The 12,626-nt window shown below is 39.5% G+C and overlaps 1 protein-coding gene and 1 non-coding gene across 2 annotated transcripts; one reads left to right on the top strand and one right to left on the bottom strand.

The window, feature by feature from the left end:
• The first annotated feature begins 1,066 nt into the window (after positions 1 to 1,066).
• On the top strand, positions 1,067 to 1,138 carry TRNAP-AGG (transfer RNA proline (anticodon AGG)). Its single transcript has one exon. It is a non-coding gene; the product is annotated as a tRNA-Pro (tRNA).
• A 389-nt stretch (positions 1,139 to 1,527) lies between these two features.
• LOC111893300 (uncharacterized) lies at positions 1,528 to 3,801 on the bottom strand. The gene has a single exon (XM_023889360.3). The coding sequence runs from the start codon at positions 3,268 to 3,270 to the stop codon at positions 1,768 to 1,770; it is 1,503 nt and encodes a 500-aa protein (XP_023745128.1). The 5' UTR covers positions 3,271 to 3,801; the 3' UTR covers positions 1,528 to 1,767.
• Positions 3,802 to 12,626: the final 8,825 nt, after the last annotated feature.

Here is a 12,626-nt window from a genome sequence, read left to right as displayed (position 1 = left end):
AAAGTTTTTTTTTGTGTTTCCGAGTTGGAAAAAAGTGGAAGAAAAAGTAATCATTTTGTTTTTTCTTTTCAAATCCTCCCAAATCGGATGGAAAATTAGAAGGGAAAGTGATCCTTACATTTCCTTTCATTTCATTCATTTAATGAAACTTGGGAACATCAATTTCTTTTATTTTCTTATCATTTCCACTCATTTCCTTTCTTTTCTCTAGTTAAGTTGAACTCGGGAACGAGATTTAAGAGATTCATGAAATTTAAGGAGTAACTAACCATCCACAAAGTGCAACTTGGTCGATGTGATGATTGAGCAAAAGCTCTAGGTGTGACGTCAGTTTATGGTAGTCATTCTTGAAGTCAATTCACAGGTTCAACCTAACCAACTCCAACATTTGAGATTTGAATACACTCAACTCTATTTTGGAGTATTTAATTCCAAATGATCACCACTAGGAGCGGATTGGTAACCTCTGAATTTGATCAGGATTTAGGGCATTTGGTACGACCATTGGATGAATCAAAAGCATTGAAATTTCCTCTAAATAGCTAAACGACATTACGTTATCTTAATCATAATGAGATAAGAACCATTTATTTCAAATATTCAGTGTGATTTACCAAACAGCTCTAGGCCACCTTCATATGTATAAAGTCTGATTAGTAGCCACCTTCATATGTATAAAGTCTGATTAGTAGTAATAGATAGTCAACGACTTTTAAAAACAAATTAAAAATTAAATAAGACTATAAAAATGAATAATCATTTATAATATACCAACAAAAAAAAAAACTTATGAGAAAAATCCATAGCTTCACCTTCTAATGTTCCTCATTTATATTTTGTATTTTGTGTATTATTGTAATCATCTTATTATACGCTATATCAAAATTCGTGTTCTTTTTGCATAAAAACATCAAATATCATTCTTATTTTCACATCAATATTTACTTTGATAGAGCATTTTCTTTCCGTTTCTACAAAATACAAACAAAAAAACAGATTGGCGATAGAAAAACGTATCAGTCTAGAACAAAATTATAAAAATACAACATCGATTATTAAGCACCGAGGGCATTTGGTCTAGTGGTATGATTCTCGCTTAGGGTGCGAGAGGTCCCGAGTTCAATTCTCGGAATGCCCCAACTTTTATTTTCTTCGGTTTTTTTAACTCTCCAAAATCATCGCAGCTGTTACTTCATTTTTGGCGCTATAATTTGCCTGTTCCTTTGTTTCTGATTCGTTTACTAGTATTCTAAGCATCTACACATATCCTTAATCAAAGATCTTATCACATACGAAATAAATACATTTTTATTTACTTCGGTTTTTATAACTCTCCAAAATCATCGCAGCTGTTCATTCATTTTTGGCGCTATAATTTGCCTGTTCCTTTGTTTCTGATTCGTTTACTAGTATTCTACGCATCTACATATATCCTTAATCAAAGATCTTATCACATATAAAATAAATACATAAATAAAACACTGATAGTTTAATAAAACCTACCAATGGATAATCATAACAACTCACTTGAAAGTTGAAATTGTACATATAAAATAAATAAATAAATAAAACCCTGATAGTTTAATAAAACCTACCAATCGATAATCATAACAACACACTTAGAAATTGTTCAATAAACAAAAGGAAACATCCACAAAAAAAGACACCTATGTAATAAATAAACACAACCCATTAATTCATAGATTCCATGAGTTAAATAAAGATTAGCGAAATCAATGAAGCATCAAACATGGACTCCAGTTTTCACTAAGTTAACATAAGAACACTTGGAGATGAACGAAGACAGACATGAACCTCATGTTCTTCAGGTCCTACACGATGCTTAGGCACCATTATCTCAAGCATAGTTCCTGTTTCGTCCCTGTAAGCTTCCAACTTTGCATCTTCAGGAATCAGAGTCGGAAGCAGAATCTCCCTCACAAATTCCCCAGGAGGGCAGTGCTCAGGTGCCGGATCACTCAACTTAAATGTCCTGTTTTCTCTTTTCAACACCGGTGTACACCCGGTGCTCACACAACAAATCTTCACAACACCTTGTGAAATTGTATTCCTCCATGTAACTTTTACCCTTTGAAGATCTACACATGGCAAACTTACAATAATCAAGAATCCCTCTTCATCTTCATAAATAGTCTTCGCAGCCGTTACAGGCCCATAAGCACTTCTTAACACCCCAGAAATTTCACTCGCCCAATGCGGATCCACTTGATGAACATCAAGAACCGAATCCGAACTTTCTTCATCATGATTGCCACGTGGCGAGTTGCTCTTCCGACGTTTACCATTACAACCCGCCAAAAGATCTGGCACACTAGTAATAGTATCACCAGTACCAGTACCAGTACCAGTACCAGTACCAGAAAGCAATCGCTTTGGTTCTTGTTGTTGATGATGATGATTAGCTGTATCTTTTGGAATGAGAGGGCGTTCAATTTCGAAATCGGTACTTGGAAGGTTCCTCCAAGAACTGAAATCACATGCTTCAAGAGTAATTGAAAAGTTTAAATCTCTTCCCGTAAGTTCCATCCATCTTCTTCTTTCTTCCTCTTCCAATACCATCAAATTAGGTGATCTAACAACTTCAATCCCATGAACACATTGAGGATTCGAGAGTCCCCTATATTGTTTCCTTTGCATTCGATGAGATCTAACGAAACCCTTATCAGCACAAAACGGAAAGGGCTTTTCCCCTTGTCGTGAATGCCCATTCATATAGCTTCTCAGTTGCATTTTCCCCAATGCGTTCTCGGGCCTTTCTTTAAAAGCCCACATATACATATTCTCCATGTCATGTTGAACCAAGAAAACATCTAACTTCAGCTGTGATTTATCAATATCGTGTCCGTTATTATCCATGTTCTTGTTCTTTGACTTCTCGTTTAAAACCGGTTTGAAGTAGAAATTAAAGAAAAACCAAGCCCCCCACATGCTATCTAGTCGCTTAGCGGTCTTCTTCCCAGATTTTGTGACATTTATATGTGTTTCACTTTGGTAATGTTGAGAACCTAAACCGGGTTCTAGCATGTCACATGAATCAATCGACCCAGGTGGCGGAGGGCTTGGCTCCGCCGAGAGTGGGAGATTGATATCGGGCGGTAGACTCAGATCTACCGCAGCCGGATCGAACAAACTTGAATCCATGGACAAGAAATGATTGCAGTCCATGGATAAGGTTGTTAAAACACCAACACCATTCATTTTCTCTTTTGCCGGCATTATCATATCACCAGAATCAACACTTAACGGCATGAGCAAAAAACCTCATGCAATCCTACTCGAAAACCCTAATGAAATCAATAAAAAGTATCCTAAATCCACCCAAATCAGTCCACATCGTAACCAATATGAATAATAGCGCATCGAAAGCAATTAAACCACCTCGGATGCATTTTATTCTCAACCGATTTACGAAATAATCGTGTTAGATTGTCAGATATGTGTAGTTGATTTGATTTTATAAGGGTACGATGGAAGAAATCCTAACCCTAGAAAAGTCAAGATACTGAGAAGAGATTAGGGATAGGATCGAACGGTACCTGTGAAGACAACGCATCTGATTGGAGAACAGCAAGATTGATTTATGGTAGAGAGAAAAAGAAAAAGAGATGAAGAGATAGATGAGGAAGAAGCGTTAACGGAGGAGAGAGTTTTAAAGAAAGAGAAGGTGGCGTATGTGGGTTTGGCGCTGGTGGGGGTAGGGGGAGACTGGAGAGAGAGAGCCTTCACTAGTTGAAACCGTCCGGTTTTTGTGACAGGTGAATCAGACGCCGTCCCTTCCTACCGTCTTCTCCGTTTTCATGTGGAATGTCATAATAATAATTAATTTTTGGTTTGAGTAAGCAACATTTCTCTTCAAATAAATGGAAAAATAACTTACGGATCCAAGGAAGTTTTTAAACCGTTTAAAAAATTTCAATCATGTTTTGACTGTTCAAAAAAAACCCAATGAACTTAAACAAAACAAAATTTGGATTTTTTGAACGGTTTGGAACTTTGTTGGACTTTTTAGATAAAATGTTAAGTTTGTTGGATTTTTATGGACAAACAAAACATAATTGAGGTTTTTTGAAAGGTTTGAAAATTTCGTTAGAATTTTAAGTCATTTTCCCTAAAATAAATTTATTAGGCAATAAATTTTAATTTGTTGTCATATTGGTGATTGGATGACTTTATTTTGACATGAAAATGAAAGTTTTTTTTTGTAAGGTTAGGTAGAAAATAAGGGGTTGTGAGTATCGTGTGCAAAAGATGGGGAACATCAATTTTATTATTGTGTTTGGGGTATGGAGAGGGAGATCATCGACGATGTTGTGTATAAGCAGAAGTAGTTCATTGAGTTTTACGGGCAGGGAGAATGGATGATGGCAATGGTTAGTGAAGGATGTCATTGATTACAAGTATAATATATATACTTCTAATGTGTCGCTAATAGTATTTTTTAGAAACGACCAATATTATAAAAATTCACCCAAATAGTAAGAAACTATAGGGGAAAAAGAGCATCCGGTTAAAATATTACATATTACAAAGAAAATTTAAGACTAAGACGAAAAAGGATAAAAGAACAACTCTTCCCAGTTAGATATACCACATTTGCCTCTGCATTATACCCACAATTGCACTAAAGCTTTGATGCCATCCACCACACATTTTGGAGTAATAAATTTTGATTGGAATATCCTATCATCTCTAGCTCTCCATATACACCAAAGTATCCCCTAGCATATGGTTGTTAGGCGTTCTTTTCTTCTCAGGGCATCTCTCCCAATTGGCTGCAAAACAAGTAATATCTTCTACATTATGGAAATTGATTTAATCGATTCCGCCCCAGTTAAGTATGGCTTCGTGGCTGACTTCGCATAAGGACATTCCACTAGAATATGATTTGCATATTCAATTCCATCAATAATGAGTTGGAACTACAAGTGTCGAGAGTAACCCCGCGATGAGACAGGACTACAGTTGACGTTAGGATTTGAGCGTGGTATCATTTTATAGTATTCAAGGTTATCAGTATTGTTGGGATTGGGGAAGTGTTCAGTTGGTCTTCTGGGGTTGTGTGGTACTTAGGATGGATAACGTTGGATCTCTAGTTGTGGTAGGCGCCAGTTGTTGGTAGATCGATCATTGGAGGTTAAGATGGATTGGGAATCCTTCAATTCTAGGATGATGCGAGGACTTAGTCGAATCAAAGTGGGGGAGAATCATTCAGGTATTCAGGCGCAGGAACGGATATGAAACTAGGATGGGTTTTGTATCCCCGTGGGCAAGGCACATGTAATTATGGCAATGTATGTTGGATTTGGTAGAGACCGTTAGGTCAAGGTTTTGAATATTGAGTTGCAGGATTTAGTGTGTGGTCAGTATGTGGCGTAGAAGGGTTTATAGGCTGGGTAGCCTTGTTATTTGGACTCTTGAGGAACTAGTGGTTGGATCAGGTGCGAGGCTGGTAGTCTCAGCGATGGGTTGGGAACCTTTTACCTTCTGATCTTGGGAGAGGTGTCTTGAATCATAGGATTTTGAGAGAACCTCAAGTGTAGATATTTGATTCTCGGATTATGAGATGGGTACCAAATTGGTTCCTACTGAGAATTCAAATTGGGAATTGCGGGTGTCTACGTGTAAGGTTTTATGTTCTGGAAGTCTTAGAATAAGGTATCAATGTGCCGATGGCATCTATGGAAGGGTTCAGAGGTAATAAATGGTTTCAATTTATTGGCAGGTAAGGATCCTGTGCTTGAGTGTGGCCTGATATGTGTAGGGTCAGGCTAGTAAGGGGTTCCATATTTTCTGATAGGTTTCATTATTTGATTGGTCAAAGATTTCTTCGGTAGTTAGCTCAAGATGGGTCAATTAGTAAGGCTATGAGAAGACTACAACATGTATGAAACCAGGAAGTGGTACGACATGGAAGATTAGGTATGAAGTAAGATTACAGTTGGACCTGTAGCATTCAGATTAACATCAGGTTGATGTCGGGATGGTTTGGGTAGTTATTGCAAGTGAGGCTTTCCTTCGGAAGTCACGATGGGCGACGGTGCAGGAGTCTCTTGGCTCAACAATCGGGCAAGAACCCGATAATTTCAGACAATTGGCAGATGAGTTGGGACCAGGGAGGTCTCGGTGGATTTTGAAAGGCAATATCAGTGTCTCTGGTAGACCAGTGTTTCGGGCAATGCTAATGATTTGGGATTCCATGTGTGGAAATGTATCTGGTTGATTGGGAAGTGTAAGTCACTTACATTAGGATTAAATAATCTCATAGTAATTGATTCGGCCCTGTTGCGCAACTCTCGTCTGAGTCTAACCGTTGCAGGGATGGATCTTCTACTCAAAGGATTATCCGAGCCTTCTGTTGAGTACAAGTGTTCTATAGCTATATATGGTCGGTGAGCTTGTTTCCTTGGAAGCTTTTGTTGTTTTGAATCTCTATGAGGTTGGCATGGTATCGGTTCGGTGTGAGAGATCTGACAGGGATTCAGACCATTGAGACTTTAGGTTTCGGAATTCAGGCGAGGTAGGATTGGTTTTATTCAAAGATTGAGGATTCATTTTTCATCAGGCTTGAAGAACTATTTTAAGATGGTTTCAGTAGATTTGGATAAGCCGTTGTACGAATAAAGTTGGAAATGTTAGGTTTGGCCTGCTATTCGTTGAGAGTTTAGCATGGAGTTGTTTCACTGTGGGCGGTCTGTCTGGGAGTCAGACCATTATAGATTTCAGGACTTAGAAAGGTAGAAGTGGTTTGTAGGGGCTGAAGGTTTGAATGCTGTTTTAGGGTCGGAAGTTTTGGTTTGCGTTTCGGTTGCCTTGGGAAGATTAATTTGGGCGCAAAATTTCCAGTTATGATCATCAGGTTGGTTGTTTTGATATGCGTGTTGATAAGGAGCGATTTCAAGGACGAAATCTAATTTGAGTGGGGGAGAGTTGTAACACCCGGATCTAGAAGGTTAAATTGTGGAATTTTGCCAATTTTCAAGTTGAACTCGGAGAGTTGGAGGAGCCAACTTGACGATTTGAAGATGAAGAATCGTGGGGATTTAATGGGTTTACTCAACGAGTTGAGGAGCCTCAACTCGGTGAGTAGAAGTTGTTTTGGTCGCGAGGTTTAATGAGGCAACTCGGCGAGTTAGAGGAGCCAACTCGACGACTTGGACGCTGTTGGAGAAACCCTAATTTTGGGTTTTTCCAACCTATTTAAAAACCTTAAGTTCCAGGTGTTGAACTCATTTCCAGCCTCCAAACTCCCTAACCTTAATCTCGAGACCCTAGAGGCTTATTGAGTATTGTGAGTGTATGTTGGTGTGTTTAAAGCTCATTGAAGGAAGAGGAGTTTGGTGCAAGGTTTCAAGTAGGATCTTTCAGATCTGGACTCTTTGCTCCTTTTCCAGCATATTTCGGGTATAAAGCTATGGCCTTGCTTAGTAATCATTTAGATCTCTTTTTGGGGATAGTTTGCATGTTTTAGCCAAGTTTGAGTGATTGATGGGGTATAGGATGTCCCAAAAGAGTTATTCTTTCGGATCCATGATCTTAATAAGCTCTTTTGGCATAAAGGTGCCAACTTTATGGTCTTAAGGTCTCTATGCATCCATTAAGTTCTTTTCATGGCTTCTTTTAAGCTGTTGAGCTTCTCTTGGCCATGCATGAGAGTATAGTTGGAGACTTTGCGTGTCATTTCAGTCTTAAGGGACCAGATCTGCATTTTGAAGCCTTGTCTTGATGATTAAGTGGTTATTGTCTAAGCCCTTAACCTTTTAAGCTTATGGTTTGGGTTTTGAACCCATTTTGATGGTTCTCATGGGTAAAGTTGGAAACTTTACCCTTCTAGATACTATTTCGGTTGAGATCTGAATGGTGGAGCCTTTAGTTTCAAGAACGGCGGCTTAATGGATTAAGAGGTTTTACTGACTGAAGAACTCGGCGAGTTCATGGGTGAACTCGGCGAGTTGGATTGACTTTTCACGATTCTGTTGAATAATGTGGGGAACTCGGCAAGTTGAGGGACAACTCGACGAGTTGAGTCAACTCGGAGCGTTGACTTTGACTTTTGACTTATGCCTTTGACCAAGTTGTCCCAAGAGGTGTTTGAGGTAATTTGAATTGTGTTTAAGGAAATTATGGGCATAGGATAAGGCCCATGTGGGGTTGGGCCCAATTTGGAAAATTGGGCCATTAGTGGGCTTTTATGGACCTAGTAGTTTCTAGCATGTTGGGCTTGAGTTATTTTGGGCTATTGGGATGCAAAGTGTTTGGAATAGAAAGAATGGTTGGGCCTTAAGGCAAGGCGATGTATGGGGTTTGGGGCCAATTTGGAAAATTGGGACAATGGTTGATCAGTGGGCCTTTGGGCCTTTCAGATTGTAGTTTGGATCATATTTTTGGACAAGGCTAGGATAGGGGTAAAATGGTGTTTTTACCCTAGGTATGAAGTTATGGTTATGAATAGGAACCCAATTGCTAATTGGGTGTTATTTTTGATATGTTAGTTCGGAGGTGTCGTTAGGGAAGCAGCTGGGGAATTCCTTCAGGAAGCTTATGCATTTAAGGTGAGTCTCCCTTCACAGAATTAGGGGGTTGAAGGCACCAATACTGGCCCACTAGTTGATGCTTATAGTAAGATGATTGTCTTTGTGATAATTGTCTGGTTTGCCACTATTTGTTGGTGTTTCTATGATTAATTATGTATGTTATTATGTGGTAGTGGGAGGGGGTGAAATACACCAGTATTCCATTGAAATAGACCGAAAGGGAGGCCAACAACCAGATATGCTTAGCAGTATCCAATTGAAATAGACCGAAGAGGAGGCCATCACCCAGATATGCTCGGTAGTATCCAGGTGGGGCTCGATGTCGGACGGGGTTTGATGACGGGCGGGCCCCCTATATGTTTATTGTATGGTATGTGGTATTTGGGGAACTCACTAAGCTTTGTGCTTATGGTTTTCAGTTTATGCTTCAAGTACTCCAGTTTTCAAATGAAGAGCTCGGGACGATTGCAACGCATACACCCGTGGTTTCCGCAAAATGTGATCTTTGGGATTGAACTCTAATAATTGCTTTATTTGAAATTCTTTCCAATGTTTTTAACAAGTTACAAAACTGTTTTGAATATAATAAAAAAATAAAATTTTTTAACCTTGATTTTTGGGATGTTTCACATAGGATTGTATGTTTTGCTCAAAACCCATCAGTTTAGACCTTATTAGACGATGACAATGTTTGATAAGTGATTAAAGCATTGTTTTGTGTCTTGGAGTCAAAGGGTAAAATGGGACAAGTGATGTTTTAGACTTCTTTCATGAATTATGGTTTTTAATTTGACTTGTGTTAAGCCAAAATTAACTCTCTCTCTCTCTCTCTCTCTATATATATATATATATATATATATATATATATATATATATATGGGGATCGTTAATACCTTTATGTGGATATAAAGATCGCCAAAAACAGAGTTGAAACGAAGAAGTTATGATTGTTTGAAGTTGGAGTGAAATTGGGCGAAAACTCATTCTCACAAGGTGAGAAGTAATTCTCACGACGTAAGAAGTGCTCATGAGGTGAGAATGTATTTTCACGATATAAGAACTGTGCAGCCCAAAAGCCCATAGAATTTTTAGGGTTTTCAAGGTATTTAAAGGTAAGGATACATGTTTTAGGGTATTTTATTAGCCTCCATCATATTTAAAACCTCTTAGGAGAAACCATAGCCTTCATTTCAAGATTTGAACCTCCCCTCTCCTCTTTCATCCATTTTTGGAGTTTTTGATGGTTTTAGAGCAATGTTTTCATGCAAGATTGATCCTTGAAGCTTGGCAATTGAAGATCTAAACTTTCATCTACCTTTTAGACCTTTGTAAGTTATAAAGTTACAAGCTTGATTACATTTCATATTTGGATCTTAGTTTATTTGGTGTTTTGGTCCAATTCAATAAGTTTTAAGTGAGAGTTGGGAATAAAGTTTGCAACTTTATTACTCTCCAAGGCCCCAAGAACATTGTATGTTTCAGATCTAGACTCCAACACCTTTTGATCAAGTTTAGAATGTTTTCTTGGACCTCATAGACCAGGAAAGTTTTGACATTTTGCCTTCCCTTTTAGCCATATTTTGGTCATTTAGGCCATTTTGGTGTATTGAAGTTTAGATCTTGGAAGCTTGAGACATTATTATGGATAATGTTGGAAACTTATCCATATAAACATTATGTTGATTTATATCTGAACGTTGGAGATTTGGACTTACTGGATTTAGCTGAGAAAGATGCATTCTTGGTCCCTTTGACACTTAAAGATTAGATCTTGGTTGTTTGAACCATCCTAATGGATAAAGTTGGAAACTTTATCCATTCTGAAGCTATTTATGAATTAGATTTGAGGTTATGGACCTTGGTTTGAAGTGATTAACCACTTAATGAAGATTTTTGACATTTTAACCAGAAGTCACGACGTAACATAGGTTGTGTGATAATGTAACGGTGTCCAGAATCATGATTGTTTATCGTTGCATTCTCACGACGTGATCAAGGAATGGTCACGACGTGACGTTGACGTTAAATAAGTTGACCGTTGACCTTGTGGAAATTGATCGTTGATTTTTTTGACCAATTTGACGTTAGTCAAACTTGGGTAGAATAGAGTATTTGACTAAGGATTGGTCTCGGTTTGGTTTTAGGAAGTTCGGGTTGGTTGTTCTGATGTTGAGGTAGCTGATGGGCTTCTGTTGACTAGTTCAGGTGAATCTTCTCACTATACTCGTGGGTCGAAGGCGCGAATGTCAACCCACTAGTATTTGTATTGTAGGATTCTATTTATCTTTATGATACTTGCGTGAAAGACATTGGGGGTAGTCCATGGTAATAATTTGAAAGACCATAGGTGAAAAGGGGGGGTAGCTCATGGCTCTTGTATGTAAGACCGGATTTGGCCATCGACATTGTAAGGAAAGACCATGGGGTGGCCAATGACATTTGAATGTAAAACCAGGATTTAGCCCTCGACATTACAATGAAAGTGTAACACTCTAAAAATTCAAGCCAATTTAAACTTTTCAAAAACAACCAGTTTCGTTAAGTCATTACAAAAAGGTTTTCAATACATTTATTATCAGAGTATTCCCAGAACCATATCATAAAACAAGAACATGAGGAGCGGTACGATCACGCCTTCGCCTTGCCATGGTCTCCTGAAGTACCTGAAAAACATTAAACCACAACTATAAGCCCGAAAGCTTAGTGAGATACCCCCAAAATACCAACCACATAAACCATACACATAACATATCATAACAGAACAGAACAACCATGCACTTCGGGTCTACTGTGTGACTGGTCCGTCGTACCGGGCCTTCAGTCCACCTGGTCCACCCTCCGAGTCTAACCATATATATCGAGTCTACAGTGTGATTGGTCCGCCCGCATCGGGCCTTCAATCCACCTGGTCCACTCTCTGAGTCTATAGTATGACTTGTCCGCCCGCACCGGGCCTTCAGTCGATCCGGTCCACTCCCCGAGCCTCAGCACGTCTGGTCCGCCCTCTTGGGGCCTACAGCCTATCCGGACCGCTCGTTGGGCCTTCGGGTTAACCGGTCCGCCTTGGGTATGTTGGCCTACAGCACAAAGCAGGACCCGCCTCAACCCAACCCCAATCTGACAACCATGTGCACATAACATATAATCATATAACAATCCACATCCAATCAAACCGATCTAGCAGATCACATAACATAACATCATCCTAACCAGGATACCGACCTAACCGGTCTCTAGCATAGCATCATCCTATATACCAGGATACCGACCTTAACCAGGTTTCTAACATACACCATCCTAACTACCAGGATGCAAACATAGCAAAGCAATAACATAACAACAATACCCGAATTACAATCCGTTAAAGGGTCGGCCTTGGTGCCTTAGACCCTGTCGATATAGTGAGGATAACTCACCTCGCCACTGCTGACTGAAAAGATAAGATCACGATGCTCCAACCTCCGACACGAACTCCACCACTGATAATACCAAAAGACTGAACTCAATAAATACCAATAATTACCAACTTACCCCTGGAAGTCAACTGGTCAACTCTTGGTCAAAGACAAAGTCCTCAGTCAAAGTTAACCTGCCTGACTGATTCTACTCGCCGAGTCAGCCCGTTGACTCGTCGAGTCCCTATTCTCTGAAAACTCCCATATCGCGACCCAACTCGCCGAGTCGCCCCAAGACTCGCTGAGTCCCACGAACTCTAAGTCACCTCCTGCTCAACTCATCGATTCGTCCCTCGACTCACCGGTTCACAGATCAACCAAAACGGTTAGGACTTCGTGACTAGACTCGCCGAGTCCAAGAACAGACTCGCCGAGTCCAAGGCAATCTTCAACAGACTTGCCGAGTTGTTCTTCCAACTCGTCGAGTTCCTGCCTTTCTTCATCCAACTCGCCGAGTACACCCATGTGACTCGCCGAGTACCTCTAGTTCTTAACCCATACAGTGGCTTTCAAGCCATGCAGTGACTCCAATCCATAGATCCAACCTCCTACAACCTTCCCCACACGTAAAGGTGCAAACTTTACGTGAAACCATGGGTAAATAAGCCCAAAATACTCT

This window comes from Lactuca sativa, chromosome 8 (assembly GCF_002870075.4).
Source record: "Lactuca sativa cultivar Salinas chromosome 8, Lsat_Salinas_v11, whole genome shotgun sequence".
Taxonomy (NCBI): Eukaryota; Viridiplantae; Streptophyta; class Magnoliopsida; order Asterales; family Asteraceae; genus Lactuca; species Lactuca sativa.
Note: the sequence above shows the minus strand (reverse complement) of the source record. Positions and strands in the feature narration are given on the sequence as shown.

What these genes read in the sequence shown, in the direction of transcription:
- LOC111893300 (XM_023889360.3), bottom strand. Translation starts at nt 3,270, where the DNA reads ATGCCGTTAAGTGTTGATTCTGGTGATATGATAATGCCGGCAAAAGAG.